We start from the raw sequence: 17281 nt of genomic DNA on the forward strand, positions 1-17281 counted from the left end.
GCAAAAATTAATAAATTAATATGTAAGTACGTTACTACAGTTAATAATTAAAATATTTTATTAAAATTCACCAAATCACAATTAGAAATTACAAGACCGATGATTGGACCAATTGGCCACTAGAAGTTTCTGTTAATTCAGATCTCTTGCCAATACTGAGGTCTTATCTCTATATTAATAATCATGTTTTAAATAATACATTACAGTTACAGCATTATTTATTGATTCCAGAGATTAAATTATTATTTTCTTGCAGCCTATATTGATTTATGTAGCTAGTTATTTTCTCTTGTTTTGATTGCATACTAGTTATATCCCTTATATTTTGTAGGAGATGAATGTGAGCCAAGCCCAAGCCGGCTCACTTCAGAGAAGGAACAAAACTTTTTTTTTTTTTTTTAAATAGCTTGATCCATCAAGAAGAAAGATAGAAGAATAAGAAATGTGGCATAGAGCCACTAATTAGTGGAAACAATGGGTTCCCCTCCTCACATCTGCTGGAGTCAGAGAGATTCTGAGGATCTAGGAGGGGTGCACCAGCTTATATGCCAGCACCCTCCGAAGTTTGCTCTGACTCCATCTGCTGGACGGGGGACATAACCCACCGTCTGGACTGATCCTGGTACGTACAGGGAACGAAAATTATCAGGTAAGAAACTAATTTTCCTTTCCCTATTTACCCGTTCCACCCCACTCATGATTTATAAGTCCCAATCATATCCCCTTCTCTGCCTTCTCTTCCTCCACAAGTCTCTCTATAGAATATACTGAGAGAACTCAGAGATTTACATCTAAAATGTGTTTCATAGGGCAGGCTTTGCAATTTGAGATTTTGGCAAATGTAAGAGAAAGAATAAATAAGAGATCGGGGAAGACAGGAGAGAACGGGATCAGGACCACAAACAGAGGAAGGGGAAGAGAGGAGCAATCTCTCATCTGTACAGACAGATTGCAGATCTGCATCTGAGAAACTCCACATTCTGACTGCTAATGATTTAATGCAAACAAATAAAGCAAAAGTAAAAGAGAGAGATTCTTCTACCTCCAAAGCATGTGATCACTTTCTTCAGTTGCTGAGGGTATCTCAGTGGGAAATCCAATCTCAGGTCAGTAGAAACAGCCTCTGGTTTTGGAAACTCTGCATTCTGACACCTACAGGTAAAAAAGTCACTGAGATTATTCTGGGAGAGGTTAAACCCCAGGAGATAGACATGGGACAGGAGGAGAGAATGAGATATAACTACAGGTAAGAGAGTCACTGGGATTATTCAGGGAGATGTTCAACCCCAGGAGATTGACATGGGACAGGTGGAGAGAATGAGATATAACTACAGGTAAGAGAGTCACTGGGATTATTCTGGGAGATGTTCAACCCCAGGAGATAGAGATGGGACAGGAGGAGAGAATGAGATATAACTACAGGTAAGAGAGTCACTGGGATTATTCTGGGAGATGTTCAACCCCAGGAGATAGAGATGGGACAGGAGGAGAGAAACATAGAAACATAGAAATGACGGCAGAAGAAGACCAAACGGCCCATCCAGTCTGCATGAGATATAACTACAGGTAAGAGAGTCACTGGGATTATTCTGGGAGATGTTCAACCCCAGGAGATAGACATGGGGCAGGTGAAGAGAATGAGATATAACTACAGGTAAGAGAGTCACTGGGATTATTCTGGGAGATGTTCAACCCCAGGAGATAGAGATGGGACAGGAGGAGAGAATGAGATATAACTACAGGTAAGAGAGTCACTGGGATTATTCTGGGAGATGTTCAACCCCAGGAGATAGACATGGGACAGGTGGAGAGAATGAGATAGAACAACAGGTAAGAGTCACTGGGATTATTCTGGGAGATGTTCAACCCCAGGAGATAGAGATGGGACAGGAGGAGAGAATGAGATATAACTACAGGTAAGAAAGTCACTGGGATTATTCTGGGAGATGTTCAACCCCAGAAGATAGACATGGGACAGGAGGAGAGAATGAGATATAACTACAGGTAAGAGAATCACTGGGATTATTCTGGGAGATGTTCACCCCCAGGAGATAGAGATGGGACAGGAGGAGAGAATGAGATATAACTACAGGTAAGAGGGTCAGTGGGATTATTCTGGGAGATGTTCAACCCCAGGGGATAGAGATGGAGCAGATGGGATCATCCTGATGATGCCCTGGTCTTCAACCCTGTGAGCTAGGTTGGGAAAGTTCGTGGAGGGAGGAGTGAACTATTCAGAACAGCTCCTCCTCTGAGGTTGCTGGAATAGCCCCCCTCCCCCTGCTGCTTATAAAAGCGGCTGCATTAATTCTAGCTCTGGCATTCTGGATAAGAGTTAAGGAGAGTAGGAGTGTTTATCTGGAGTCGTTCCCCTGTTTGGGTTCTTGGTTACACAGCCTGAGCCATTACCCAAGTTGGAAGGGGATCAGGGCCTGTGTTGGTGCTGGTTCTACAAGAACATAAGACTTTGCCATTATGGGTCAGACCAAAGGTCCATCAAGTACCCGGGAGGATCCCAAGGGGGTAGAGAGATTCCAAGCTGCTCATCCCAGTGAGAAGGGGATTCCTACAGCTCTACCTTTATAATGGTTTATGGACTTTTCCTCCAGGAACCTATCCAAACCAAATCCCACTTCTCCCACCAGTTTACCAATCAATAAGATCCTTTGTTACCCCTCTTATCCCCGTCAAGCTCCATCACCAAAAATATAAATTTCCAACCGCATAGAAAAGATGAGAAAGTAACTTGTACCTGGTCAGGGTTTCCTTCACATCCTAGAGGAGAAACAAGACAGAGATTATTTCTACCTCCACCCTACAGATCATGAGCAGCTGTTATACACTTTAGGATATTCCACACTCAGCTCTGTGCAATCACACAACTGCCTGTTTATAGAGCAAAGAAACTCCATGCAATGAAAGAGGATCCTCCTTCCTCCTTCTCACAGGCAGGGAGCAGTTTGATGAGGAGCAGGCATTGGGGGCTCCTAATCAGAGCTGCCTGGGAAGGAATAGGAGAGAAGCTGGGACTGAGGGGTTTACTTATGAGAGCTCCCCTGGAAGATGTAAGGAGAGAGGCTGGGACTGAGGGGTTTCCTTATGAGATCTCCCCTGGAAAATGTAAGGAGAGACGCTGGGAATGAGGAGTTTTGTTATGAGAGCTCCCCTGGAAGATGTAAGGAGAGAGGCTGGGATTGAGGGGTTTTCTTATGTGATCTCCCCTGGAAGATATAAGGAGAGAGGCTGGGACTGAGGGGTTTTCTTATGAGAGCTCCCCTGGAAGATGTAAGGCGAGAGGCTGGGACTGAGGGCTTTTCTTATGAGAGCTCCCCTGGAAGATGTAAGGAGAGAGGCTGGGACTGAGGAGTTTTCTTATGAGAGCTCCCCTGGAAGATGTAAGGAGAGAGGCTGGGACGGAGGCATTTTCTTATGAGAGCTCCCCTGGAAGATGTAAGGAGAGAGCCTGGGACGTAGACATTTTCTTATGAGAGCTCCCCTGGAAGATGTAAGGAGAGAGCCTGGGACTGAGGAGTTTTTGTATGAGAGCTCCAATGGAAGATGTAAGGAGAGAGCCTGGGACTGAGGGGTTTTCTTATGAGAGCTCCACTGGAAGATGTAAGGAGAGAGCAAAGACTGAATGAGGCTGTGCTGAGCTTCTACATCAGGAGATGGAGCTGGTGGTCAGGGCTGAGCCTCTCTTTCACACCCAGGGGTAGCTCAGCACTGCCAGAGACTGAAGGTGACAGTAAGGTTAACTCAGTTTTCCCAGGGGAGCTCAAGGCAATCTGGTGCCTGATATGAGAGATGCGATGATGCTTTTCCTCCCCTCCCCCATCAAGCACAAGGCAGAGTAAATCACCGAGCGGTCCAAAGTGAAAGGGATCTTCATTAGATCATTAGATTTGCCATACTGGGTCAAACCGAAGGTCCATCAAGCCCATGGTCCTATTTCCAACAGTTGCCAATCCAAATCAGAAGTACCCGGCAAGCAGGCAAACATTATTTATCTATTTATAATATTTGTTATCCACCCTTTTATAGTTGAGGGCAGGATATAATAAAACCTCCATCAACTGAAAATGTAAAATAAAAACATATTTGGCTGATAATAATACAAAAAATTCAAGCCAGAGATCAAACGTGCAAGGAATAAAATGGCTAAAAAGCTTCAAAGGCCAATTTGTAGAAATGAGTCTTGAGGATTCTTTTAAAAGACTTCCTGTCTTCATGGAGTGACCCCTAGTTCTTTTACTGTCCGAAAGAATAAATAACCAATTTACATTTACCTGTTCCAGACTTCTCATGATTTTAAACACCTCTATCTCTTCTCCAAGCTGAACAGTCCTAACCTCTTTAGTCTTTCCTCATATGGGAGCTGTTCCATTCCTTTTATCATTTTGATCGCCCTTCTATGTACCTTCTCCATTGCAACTATATCTTTTTTGAGATGCGACTACCAGAGTTGTACACCATATTCAAGGTGCGGTCTCACCATGGAGCGATAGAGGCATTATGACATTTTCCGTGTTATTAACCATTCCTTAATAATTCCTAACATTCTTTTTGCTTTTTAGACTGCCGCATGACACGGAGCCAACAATTTCAATGTATTATCCACTATGACGCCTAGATCTCTTTCCTGGGTGATAGTTCCTAATATGGAACCTAACCATGTAACTACAGCAAGGGTTATTTTTCCCTATATGCATCACCTTGCACTTGTCCACATTAAATTTCATCTGCCATTTGGATGCCCAATCTTCCAGTCTCGCAAGGTCTTCCTGTAATGTATCACAAGCTGCTTGTGATTTAACTACTCTGAATAATTTGGTGCCATCAGCAAATTTGATAACCTCACTCTTCGTATTCCTTTCCAGATCATTTATAAAGATATTGAAAAGCACAGGTCTAAGTCCAGATCCTGAGGTACTCCACTGTTTACTGTTTTCCACTGGGAAAATTGATCATTTAATCCTACTCTCTGTTTCCTCTGTTTTAACCAGTTCGCAATTCACAAACGGATATCGTCTCCTATCCCATGACTTTTTCATTTTCTTAGAAGCCCCTAATGAGGGACTTTGTCAAATGCCTTCTAAATATCCACATCTACTGGTTCATAATTATCCATGTTTATTAACTCCTTCAAAAACATGTAGCAGATTTGTGAGGCAAGACTTTCCTTTGGTAAATAAATGCTGTGTCCCATTAAACCATGCCTTTCTATATGCTCTGTGATTTGATGTTTAGAATATTTTTCCTGGCACTGAAGTCAGGCTCACCTGTCTATAGTTTCCTGGATCACCCCTGGAATTGTTATTAAATATTGGGATTACATTGGCCACCCTCCAGTCATGAAGTACAATGGATGATTTTAATGATCAGTTACAAATTTTAACTAATAGATCTGAAATTTCATTTTTTAGTTCCTTCAGATCCCTGGGATGCATACCATCTGGTCCAGGTGATTTGCTACTCTTTAGTTTATCAATTTGGCCTACTACATCTTCTAGGTTCACAGAGATTTTGTTCAGTTCATTTGAATCATCACCCTTGAAAACCATCTCAGGAACCAGTATCTCCGCAACATCGTCATTAGTAAACACAGAAGTAAAGAATTAATTTAGTCCTTCTACAATGGCCTTAACTTCCCTAAGAGCCCCTTTATCCCCTCGGTCATCTAACAGTCCAGACAACTCCCTCTTAATTTTCCTGCTTCGGATATATTTTAAAAGATTTTTATTGGAAGCCTTCCAGGAGAGAGACGCTTTGTAAGGACCGTGGGACACCGGGACTGTGAGAGTTGGTGAGCGGAACATCGCGCCTGCTGCCCTCCTTGTCGTCATCAACATCAGACGCTTCCTGTGTCGATTTAAAGCGCAGCACAGCGGGAGAAAGCTGGGAGCCTTCCAGGAGAGAGACACTTCATAAGGAGCATGGAACACCGGGACTGTGAGAGCTGGTGAGCGGAACATCGCGCCTCCCGCTCCCCTTGATGTCATCAACATCAGACGCTTCCTGTGCCGATTTAATGTGTGGCACAGTGGGAGAAAGCCGGGAGCCTTCCAGGAGAGAGACGCTCTCTTGATGCCACATTTACCCAGTCATAATTGGCGTAATTCAAATCTCCCATTATTTCTGTGCTGCCAAATTGGTTAGCTTCCCTTATTTCTCTTAGCATTTCATTGTCCAGCATATCATTTTGTCCAGGTGGATGGTAGTATACTCCTAACACTATACTCTTACACACACGAGATTTCTACCCATATAGATTCTACTGAGCATTTAGCCTCTTGTATGATCTTTATCCTGTTGGACTCTATACCCTCCCGGACATAAAATGCCACACCCCCACCAAGTTGATCCTCCCTATCATTGCGATATAATTTGCACCCTGATATAACACTGTCCTATTGGTTATCCTCCTTCCACCAGGTCTCGGTGATGCCAATTATGTCAATGTCATCATTTGCTGCTATACACGCTAACTCTCCCATCTTACTTCTTAGACTTCTGGCATTGGTATACAGACAGTTCAACGTGTGTTTTTTGTTTGTATTAACAACCTGCTTTTCAGTTGTTAGGGATAATTTGGAATGCTTTAGCTCAGGTTATTCTTTACTTACAGGCACATGGACTACTTTTCATTTTATTGGAACCTCTCTCTTGGGATGCCCTATCCTTCAAAGATACTAATGAAACAAGAGATTTTGATATTTCCCCCTTGTTCAAGTTTAAAACTGCTCTATCTCCTTTTTAAAAGTTAGCGCCCACAGCCTGGATCCACTCTGGTTAAAGTGGAGCCCATCCCTTCGGAAGAGACTCCCCTTCCCCAAAAGGTTCCCCAGTTCCTTACAAAACTGAATCCCTCTTCCTTGCACCATCGTCTCATCCACGCATTGAGACTCCGGAGCTCTGCCTGCCTCTGGTGACCTGCGCGTGGAACAGGGAGCATTTCAGAGAATGCTACCCTGGAGGTTCTGGATTTCAGCTTTCTATCTAAAATCCTAAATTTGGCTTCCAGAACCTCTCTCCCACATTTTCCTATGTCGTTGGTACCCACATGTACCACGACAGCTGGCTCCTCCCCAGCACTGTCTAAAATCCTATCTAGGTGACGGGTGAGGTCCGCCACCTTCTTCCAGTCAGGCAAATTACCAGGCAGTCCTCACATCCACTAACCATCCAGCTATCTGCATTTTAATGATCAAATCACCAATTATGATGACCAACCTAAATTTTCCCTCCAGGGAAGTTGCCCTGGGAGACTCGCCCTCAATGCGAGAGCACAACTCATCACCTGGAGAGCAGATCCTTGCTACAGGGGCTGTGGAGTTTGAAGCCTGGATCATGCCCTGTGACCTCTGGAGACCTAGCCCAGAGGCCTTTGGGTAAGATATTTTGATGAGTCTTCCTGTCCTCTTCTGCTGCCAGAAGTGCAGGGGCTCTGGAAGCCTGGAACATGCCCTGTAACCTCTGGAGTCCTTGCCCTGTGGCTGCTGGTTACAATATGTAGATGATGATTCCGGTCCTCTTCTGGAGGAAGGGGTGCAGGCCTCTTGAAGCCTGGATCACTCGCTGTGACCTCTGGAGTTCTTGCCCTGTGACTGCTGGATAGGACATGTAGATGAGGCTTCTGGTCCTCTTCTGGTGGAAGGGGCGCAGGGCCTCTGGAAGCCTGGATCACACCCTGTGACCTCTGGAGTCCTTGCACTGTGGCTGCTGAATAGGATATGTAGATGATGCTTTCGGTCCTCTTCTGGTGGAAGGGGTGCAGGCCTCTGGAAGCCTGGATCGCTCGCTGTGACCTCTGGAGTCCTTGCCCTATGGCTGCTGGATAGGCTACGAAGATGAGGCTTCTGGTCCTCTTTTGGTGGAAGGGGTGCAGGCCTCTGGAAGCCTGGATCACACCCTGTGACCTCTGGAGTCCTTGCCCTGTGACTGCTGGATAGGATATGTAGATGAGCCTTCCTGTCCTCTTCTGGTGGAAGGGGTGCAGGCCTCTGGAAGCCTGGATCATGCCCTGTGACTTCTGGAGTCCTTGCTCTGGGGCTGCTGGATAGGGTATGTAGATGAGGCTTCTGGTCCTCTTCTAGTGGCAGGGATGCAGGCCTCTGGAAGCCTGGATCGCTCGCTGTGACCTCTGGGCTCCTTGCCCTGTGGATGCTGGATAGGATATGTAGATGAGGCTTCTGGTCTTGTTCTAGTGGAAGGGGTGCAGGCCTCTGAAAGCCTGGATCCCACCCTGAGACCTCTGGAGTCCTTGCCCTGGGGCTGCTGGATAGGCTATGTAGATGAGCCTTCCTTACTTCTGGTGGAAGGGGTGTGGGCCTCTGGAAGCCTGGATCATGTCCTGTGACCTCTGGAGTCCTTGCCCTGGGGCTGCTGGATAGGATATGTAGATGAGGCTTCTGGTCCTCTTCTGGTGGAAGGGGTGTGGGCCTCTGGAAGCCTGGATCGTACCCTGTGACCTCTGGAGTCCTTGCCCTGTGACTGCTGGATAGGATATGTAGATGAGCCTTCCTTACTTCTGGTGGAAGGGGTGCAGGCCTCTGGAAGCCTGGATCACTCGCTGTGACCTTAAGGCTAATTAATGTTGTACTGGTCTGGTGATAACACCTAATGTGATGCTTAAACAAGTTCAAAGTAAGATATTCAGTTTTATTCAGAGAAAGAGACCCCTAGGGTAGCAAAACTGATTCTTCAAAAACTAGAGATCTAGAGGGCTTGGAGGTGCCTAATTTTCAAAACTGTTTGTGACCTCTCTGTTGAAATCTTTAGAGGATAGGCCTGGGGAATCCGCACTCAAACAGTGGGAAGAACTGAACAAGAATTGCTGGAGACGTCCCCTTCATTGGCTCCCCTTGCTTATTTGGTAGAGCGAGAGACCCGAGATGCTTCTCCAATCTATTCCCGATGTCACTAAAGATCTGGGACAAGGATGGATTACAGGAAAATATCAGCCCGGGGGATTTCATTCAAAACCGACCCACAAGATATCTGTCTGACTCCCTTGTGAATTTTCCCTGCAGCAGTGTTTCAACATTTCCCAAAAACACACCAAACTGACCCTTCATAGGTAGATCATGTGACCTAGAGCCTGGGAGAACTGAGCCAAAAACTAAGATTATAAAAAATCCTCTGCTCTCCATACCTGGGATCTTTAGGCTCCAGTCACCCTCAGATTGTCATGGATTAGTCAGGGATAGGAGGAGAGCACAAACTTTCTCCTCTCTCTTATATATACACACTTTCTAACATATATGCTCATTCTCACACAGACTCCCTTATATTTTCTCTCACACACACACGCTCACTGTTTTAAATAGTCTTCTTGCTCACACACATGCTCATCGGCGTGCTCGATCTCTCTCACTCACATACGTGTTCACAGCTCACTCAGGCTCGCTCACACTCATGCTCTGAAAAACACAGTAAGCCTGACTATTATGCATTGCATCAATGGAAAAACAGAAACATCATTCCTCATACAACATTAAGCGATAAAGTAAAAAAATATAAAACATCATTCATAATATTAAAACAATACTAAAAAAAAGAATAAATATGTCAAGTAGGCAATATCCATCGAACATCAAGTAATTATCATAAGTTTTTTCTAATATTTCCCAAACATCAAATATTTCAAACAGCAGACACATGGAATAACCCCCAAATTTAAAATAATAGGATTAAAAATCCATATCTGGATTCATTTGGTTTCCAGTCACACACAGATTGTTGTGGGGACCTCACAATCTTTACTTCTCTCCCCCTTCCCAACAAACACACATGCTGTCACACACACAGGCTCACTCTCACTCACATACACGCTGTCACATACACCAGGCTCTGTTACTCTCTCTTACACACACAAACACACACACACACACACAGTCTCATGCTCTCACAGACACATACAGGCCCTCTCAGTCTGTCAATCATACGCAGTCTTTCACACATACACAGGCTCTGTTACTGTCTCACACACACACACACACACACAGTCTCATGCTCTCACAGACACATACAGGCCCTCTCAGTCTGTCAATCATACGCAGTCTTTCACACATACACAGGCTCTGTTACTGACTCACACACACACACACACACACACACAGTCTCAAGCTCTCAGACACATACAGGCCCTCTCAGTCTGTCAATCATACGCTGTCTCTCACACATACACAGGCTCTGTTGTACGTTCGTAAACATGCAGGCTCTCTTGCACGCACACACACATACATGCAGTCTCTCTCTCATACACACATATAGCTTTCAGGCCTCCCCCTTCTTCTGGCCTTCCCTTTCTAGGCTGTGGGATGGCAGCGCTGCTCCTCAATGCTGGAAGGCAGCTGGAAGAAGGTCACTGCTACACGCGGCTCCTGTAGGGTGGCCAACGTTTCCATAGACCTGAACTGGTCACTTGAGGACTGGGGGAGAGAGGTCAGAAGGTGTCCTTCCCCTCCCTCTCATTTGCATATATGTGATCCCACTCCCCGTGAACCATACTGAGGGCCCTCCAGTTCCTGATATTTTTGCTTTCTCCCTCACAAATGTCCATGTTCTTTCTCTCACACACACATTCTCTCTCCCTCCTCACTCATACCCATGATCTCATCTCTCTGTCACACACAGACATACTCTCTCCCTCTCTCACACACACATTCTCTCTCCCGCCTCACTCACACCCATGTTCTCATCACTCTGTCACACACACACATACTCTCTCTCCCTCTATCACACACACATTCTCTCTCCTTCCTCACTCACACCTATGTTCTCATCTCTCTGTCATACACACACACATACTTTCTCCCTCTCTCACACACATTCTCTCTCCCTCCTCACTCACACCCTTGTCCTCATCTCTCTGTCACACACACACATACTCTCTCTCCCTCTCTCATACACAAACATTTCTCTCCCACTTTCTCCCACTCACATACGTGCTCTCTCACACACACATGCCCTCCTCATTTCTTTCCTCACTGGAGCTCTCCTGATGTCTCAAGAAATAGAAATGGGGAGAGAGGGGCAGGGGAAGTTGAAGAACAGAGAAATACTCCCCTCACCCCCTCAGCAAAGGGGCAACTTTATCTGGAGGGAGGTCGGAGCTGGACTTACTCAACGCACAATTAAACTCTGGAATTTGTTGCCAGAGGATGTGAGTAGTGCAGTTAGTAAAGTTGTGTTTAAAAAAGGATTGGATAAGTTCTTGGAGGAGAAGTCATAAGAACATAAGAACATAAGAAAATGCCATACTGGGTCAGACCAAGGGTCCATCAGGCCCAGCATCCTGTTTCCAACAGTGGCCAAATCAGGCCATAAGAACCTGGCAAGTACCCAAAAACTAAGTCTATTCCATGTTACCATTGCTAATGGCAGTGGCTATTCTCTAAGTGAACTTAATAGCAGGTAATGGACTTCTCCTCCAAGAACTTATCCAATCCTTTTTTAAACACAGCTATACTAACTGCACTAATCACATCCTCTGGCAACAAATTCCAGAGTTTAATTGTGCGTTGAGTGAAAAATAACTTTCTCCGATTAGTTTTAAATGTGCCCCATGCTAACTTCATGGAGTGCCCCCTAGTCTTTCTAATATCCAAAAGAGTAAATAACCGATTCACATCTACCCGTTCTAGACCTCTCATGATTTTAAACACCTCTATCATATCCCCCCTCAGTCGTCTCTTCTCCAAGCTGAAAAGTCCTAACCTCTTTAGTCTTTCCTCATAGGGGAGCTGTTCCATTCCCCTTATCATTTTGGTAGCCCTTCTCTGTACCTTCTCCATCCCAATTATATCTTTTTTGAGATGTGGTGACCAGAATTGTACACAGTATTCAAGGTGCGGTCTCACCATGGAGCGATACAGAGGCATTATGACATTTTCCGTTTTATTCATCATTCCCTTTCTAATAATTCCCAACATTCTGTTTGCTTTTTTGACTGCCGCAGCACACTGAGCCGACGATTTCAATGTGTTATCCACTATGACACCTAGATCTCTTTCTTGGGTTGTAGCACCTAATATGGAACCCAACATTGTGTAATTATAGCATGGGTTATTTTTCCCTATATGCATCACCTTGCACTTATCCACATTAAATTTCACCTGCCATTTGGATGCCCAATTTTCCAGTCTCACAAGGTCTTCCTGCAATTTATCACAATCTGCTTGTGATTTAACTACTCTGAACAATTTTGTGTCATCTGCAAATTTGATTATCTCACTCGTCGTATTTCTTTCCAGATCATTTATAAATATATTGAAAAGTACAGGTCCCAATACAGATCCCTGAGGCACTCCACTGCCCACTCCTTTCCACTGAGAAAATTGCCCATTTAATCCTACTCTCTGTTTCCTGTCTTTTAGCCAGTTTGCAATCCACGAAAGGACATCGCCACCTATCCCATGACTTTTTAATTTTCCTAGAAGCCTCTCATGTGGAACTTTGTCAAATGCCTTCTGAAAATCCAAGTATACTATATCTACCGGTTCACCTTTATCCACATGTTTATTAACTCCTTCAAAAAAGTGAAGCAGATTTGTGAGGCAAGACTTGCCTTGGGTAAAGCCATGCTGACTTTGTTCCATTAAACCATGTCTTTCTATATTCTGTGATTTTGATGTTTAGAACACTTTCCACTATTTTTCCTGGCACTGAAGTCAGGCTAACCGGTCTGTAGTTTCCCGGATCGCCCCTGAAGCCCTTTTTAAATATCTCCTATTAAGTTCACTTAGAGAATAGCCACTGCCATTAGCAATGGTTACATGGAATAGACTTAGTGTTTGGGTACTTGCCAGGTTCTTATGGCCTGAATTGGCCACTGTTGGAAAGAGGATGCTGGGCTTGATGGACCCTTGGTCTGACCCAGTATGGCATGTTCTTATGTTCTTATGTTCTTATGACAGTGGCGCACAGGTCGATTGCATCATAGCAAGGCCCTGTGTGTAGTTAGCAGGCAATAGCACAGTTGTGGCACCAGCAGGGACTCGCATGGCCCGAGAGGACATCTCCTTCACCTGCACAGTGTGGAGGAGAGGGTCTCTCTTTTGGCCACCGCCATGCAGGACCTCTTCTCAACAGGAAGCTGGAAAAATCACCTGATCAGAGCGACCGGCCCACGGATGCTGCCCGATACCCCAACCAGGCCAATCCGCCCCTGATCTGGGACCCTACAGAGCAGAGTCGGGAGTTACTGGAAGATGCTCCCTCTGTCTCTGATTTGTTATAATAAATCCTCTGGGCCAGGACTTACGTCCCAGCTTTCCAAGAGCCGGGACAGGCTGGGGCTTTCAAGACTTGGCTTATTCTTCCAGGGGAGATTTACACTTTACACAATTGTCTGCAAAATATCAGCAGCCGACCACTGTTTGCTCCCGTTATATTCAGATTTGCTGTTTCTTGAATCAAAAGGAGCATTTTTAAGTGGCTGAAAATTCCCCCGAGTGAATGCAGCCAAGACTCAGATCTAATTCCTGATCTTACACAATTATAATATCAAGTAATCCTGAAAATCTCCCTGTCTGCACCTATGCACATAATTATTCCTACCTCAGATTCCCACTGATTTATCTGATGTGTTTAGCCTGCCTTATGTATCACTACAGCTGATATTCACAGGGAAATGATTATTTTAGGGTTTTTATACTGTAAGTGAATCCCAGCAGCCCTCATGGCAGATCTGTAACTTCCTTAGAAATCTCTCTGAGCTGTCACCTTCAGTAACTCTGCCGCTGGCTGCTGACTCTTCTCCTCTATCTCGGAGATCAGGAGCTTGATGGAGGAGCTTTGCTCTTCTAGCCGGGTCACATTTTCCCTGATTCTCTGCAGAATCTTCTTCTCTTCCTCCTCCAGTCTGGAGAGAAGGATTCGCTTCCCCTCAGTCAGAAACCGCTGTATCTCCTCAAAGTCAGACTCAACCCTCCGTCTCTTGATCTCTGTCTGGCTCTGCATGGAACAAAGAGATGGAAATCTCAGTAACACGGCCCTGGTTTAGGTGCACAGAGCTCTGGGTGCAGCTCCTGCAATGAACAAGGAATCTCTGCTGTTCCCAGAGCCCTCCTGAGCTTTGTGTCACCCGAGGATCCACCACCAGAAACTGCATCACAGCTCTCAGGAGTCAATCAAAAGCTACAAATATCAAATGCTTACATCAGAGGAAAGTTATCTCTCACTTCACACGTGGTTAAGGGGTAAATGTACATCCTGGAGTGCAACTGGTTAAAAAGCATCAGGCCCGACCTATCCCTGGCCTCTAAGGGAGAGAGCAGAAATGATCCCCAATCTGCCTGTCCTCAGCTAATAAGCACCAGAAATACTCCCAGCCCCTCTGTAACAAGGCAGGATGGATCCTAGGATCCTCTGATTGATCTGGTTCAGGGCACTGAGGAGACACAGACACCCACCCTCAGCTCCTCAGCTTTCCTCTCCTCACTGGATTTAAGCTTCAGAAGATCTTCCAGCTCCTTTCTCACTCGCTCCAAGTGCGTTTGGATTTTATTCTGTGAACAATAAACATCTTTCATTTGAATTTCATTATTATCTTTAAGAACAGAATTTCCACATACAGAGTACATGTGAGATAACATTGCCAGTTTAGATAATCTTTAAAAAGCAGACTGATTTATGAATATATTTCAAATACAGGTCAGTGCATGGTAGCCAGGGCTGAAGTCTAGGGTTGTGAATCGTGTGCCATATCGTCTTAACGATTGAAATCGTGTGGCAGGAGAAGAAAATCGTGTTTGGCACGATTATTTCGTTGAAAAATCGTTAAAAATCGTTTTTTCCGATTAGTGCGCACTAACTCCCGTTAGTGCGCACTAACAGAAAATGATACAATTTGACACTTTTCAGGTCAGTTAAGGTCAGTTTAGGAATGAATATGTATTCCTATTGGCTGCCCTCTTATTTATTCATGTTACCAAGGTTCCCACTGACAGTATATGGGGGATGAGAAATGGAAACAGTTGGTAGCTTAACAAAAAAAAGTAATGTGATCAGTCAATGTGACTAGAACTTGTGCCCTAACCCTGATACCAGGGGTGTTGTGATCTTCCTGCACACAGTGCCCTAACCCTGGCACCAGGGGTGTTGTGATCTTCATGTACACAGTGCCCTATCCCTATTAATACCAGGAGTGTTGTGATCTTCCTGCACACAGTGCCCTAACCCTGGCACCAGGGGTGTTGTGATCTTCATGCACACAGTGCCCTATCCCTATTAATACCAGGAGTGTTGTGATCTTCCTGCACACAGTGCCCTAACCCTGGCACCAGGGGTGTTGTGATCTTCATGTACACAGTGCCCTATCCCTATTAATACCAGGAGTGTTGTGATCTTCCTGCACACAGTGCCCTAACCCTGGCACAGGGGTGTTGTGATCTTCCTGCACACAGTGCCCTAACCCTGATACCAGGGGTGTTGTGATCTTCCTGCACACAGTGCCCTATCCCTGGCACCAGGGGTGTTGTGATCTTCCTGCACACAGTGCCCTAACCCTGACACCAGGGGTGTTGTGATCTTCCTGCATGCAGTGCCCTATCCCGCCTGCATTACTAGTGAGAGGCTGGCTTCACAGACAGGGGGGAGCTTCCTGACCCTCACTCCTCCCCTCCCCCCATGTCCCAGCCAGTGAATGGTGTTGTGATCTTCATGTACACAGTGCCCTATCCCTATTAATACCAGGAGTGTTGTGATCTTCCTGCACACAGTGCCCTAACCCTGGCACCAGGGGTGTTGTGATCTTCCTGCACACAGTGCCCTATCCCTGGCACCAGGGGTGTTGTGATCTTCCTGCACACAGCCCTAACCCTGGCACCAGGGGTGTTGTGATCTTCATGTACACAGTGCCCTATCCCTATTAATACCAGGAGTGTTGTGATCTTCCTGCACACAGTGCCCTAACCCTGGCACAGGGATGTTGTGATCTTCCTGCACACAGTGCCCTAACCCTGATACCAGGGGTGTTGTGATCTTCTTGCACACAGTGCCCTATCCCTATTAATACCAGGAGTGTTGTGATCTTCCTACACACAGTGCCCTAACCCTGGCACCAGGGGTGTTGTGATCTTCCTGCACACAGTGCCCTAACCCTGACACCAGGGGTGTTGTGATCTTCCTGCATGCAGTGCCCTATCCCGCCTGCATTACTAGTGAGAGGCTGGCTTCACAGACAGGGGGGAGCTTCCTGACCCTCACTCCTCCCCTCCCCCCATGTCCCAGCCAGTGAATGGTGTGTGGGTGAGGGGGGGGGGGAGGATGGTGAGGCTGAAACAGCTCCTTCCCTGCATTACTAGTGAGAGGCTGGCTTCACAGACAGCTACCTACCTAGGCTTGAATATATTAATGCTGCAGTACTAATAAAAATAAATTATAATTCTGCTAAAATGCCACTAGCCTCACCAATGACACTAGGCTAGTAGCCTAGTCAGTCATTCACCACCACCTAGTAATAATTAATTATTAATTCAGTGATATAATAAATCATTTAAAAAAAATTGAGTAGGTTAATATAATAGATGACTGTAGTAGATTGAATAAAGATCTGATGTTTCTGCTCTCCTCACACCAAACAAAAGCAACACACAAGCAGAGAAGCCCTTCTCATAAAGTTGAGCTAGTGAGTTAAGTAGGAGGAAAAGTAAACATACTGGTGGCCAGTGTGGCTACTTAAAAAATACACTTACCAACAATCAATTACCACATATATTTGACCTGTGTAGTTCCAGCCAGGACCACCTTTCTAAAATGCACAGTGATTGGCAAATTCAACATGCACTAGCATTTCACGTGCCTGCTAACAAAAATAATAAACAAACAAGTTCTAGTCACATGAGTGATGATCATCACATTGCTTTTTTTGTCAAGCTTCCAACTGTTTCCATTTCACATCCCCCCAACCATTACCTCAGTGGGAACCTTGGTAACATCAATAGATAAGAGCACAGCCAGCCAATAGGAATACATATTCATTCCTAAGTGACCTTTACTGACCTGGGAAGTGTCAACAATTTGTATCATTTTCTGTTGGTGTTCGTGAGTTTCCAGTTCCATTTCCCATCCCCCCAACCATCACCTCAGTGGGAACCTTGGTAACATCAATAGATAAGAGGGCAGCCAGCCAATAGGAACACATATTCATTCCTAACTGACCTTTACTGACCTGGATAGTGTCAATTTGTATCATTTTCTGTTAGTGCGCACTAACGGGAGTTAGTGCGCACTAACACGATTTAACGATTTTTAATGATAAATCGTTAGAATTTCTATT

At 45.2% G+C, this 17281-nt stretch overlaps 1 protein-coding gene across 1 annotated transcript; it reads right to left on the reverse strand.

Annotated features, from left to right (window-relative positions):
• Positions 1-809: 809 nt before the first annotated feature.
• On the reverse strand, positions 810-14657 carry LOC115081575 (E3 ubiquitin-protein ligase TRIM39-like). The gene is made up of 4 exons (XM_029586001.1): positions 14415-14657; positions 13726-13956; positions 2753-2775; positions 810-1152 (listed from the first exon to the last, which is right to left on the reverse strand). Exons 1-4 carry the CDS (start codon positions 14595-14597, stop codon positions 996-998), a joined length of 594 nt encoding a protein of 197 aa, XP_029441861.1. The 5' UTR covers positions 14598-14657; the 3' UTR covers positions 810-995.
• Between the last annotated feature and the right edge of the window lie 2624 nt (positions 14658-17281).

The sequence above is a fragment of the Rhinatrema bivittatum genome, unplaced genomic scaffold, assembly GCF_901001135.1.
Source record: "Rhinatrema bivittatum unplaced genomic scaffold, aRhiBiv1.1, whole genome shotgun sequence".
NCBI classification, from domain to species: domain Eukaryota; kingdom Metazoa; phylum Chordata; class Amphibia; order Gymnophiona; family Rhinatrematidae; genus Rhinatrema; species Rhinatrema bivittatum.